Source organism: Bison bison, unplaced genomic scaffold (genome assembly GCF_000754665.1).
Source record: "Bison bison bison isolate TAMUID 2011002044 unplaced genomic scaffold, Bison_UMD1.0 scf7180017864041, whole genome shotgun sequence".
Taxonomy (NCBI): domain Eukaryota; kingdom Metazoa; phylum Chordata; class Mammalia; order Artiodactyla; family Bovidae; genus Bison; species Bison bison.
The window spans coordinates 1,060,878-1,061,177 of record NW_011494613.1 but is presented as its reverse complement, the minus strand read 5'-3'; the positions used below and the strand labels follow the sequence as shown (position 1 = coordinate 1,061,177).

Below are 300 nucleotides of genomic sequence, written 5' to 3'. Positions count from 1 at the left end.
GCCACCGTGAAGAAGAGCTCCATACGGAACCTCCAGCGGACGGCCTGCTCGAAGGAAGGCCGGACAGGCCAAAAGGGCAGGCGGCGGACTAGGCAGACAGGAGGCGGGGCTTTCTGGCCTCACTCAGCCTCGGGGCTGTCGCAATCGTCTGCGGCCCCACCTACCTGCTGTGCCGATTCCCTGAACGCCGAGGCGGCCGCAGCTCCGGAGGCATTCACGGCTTCTCCCTCCTCACGGCTCGCTGGCTCCCCCTCCATCGCTGTCGCCGCCACAGGGCTGCTGGCGCTGGCGAGATAACAA

General features: G+C 67.3%; 1 protein-coding gene across 1 annotated transcript in view; it reads right to left on the bottom strand.

Moving 5' to 3' along the window:
• Positions 1-294, bottom strand: part of FAM177A1 (family with sequence similarity 177, member A1) — a 17,340-nt gene extending 17,046 nt beyond the window's left edge. Inside the window, exon 1 of the mRNA XM_010835294.1 lies at positions 165-294. Within this exon, the coding sequence (XP_010833596.1) occupies positions 165-257 (93 nt within the window). The 5' untranslated portion in view covers positions 258-294. The remainder of the gene's footprint in view (positions 1-164) is intronic.
• Positions 295-300: the final 6 nt, after the last annotated feature.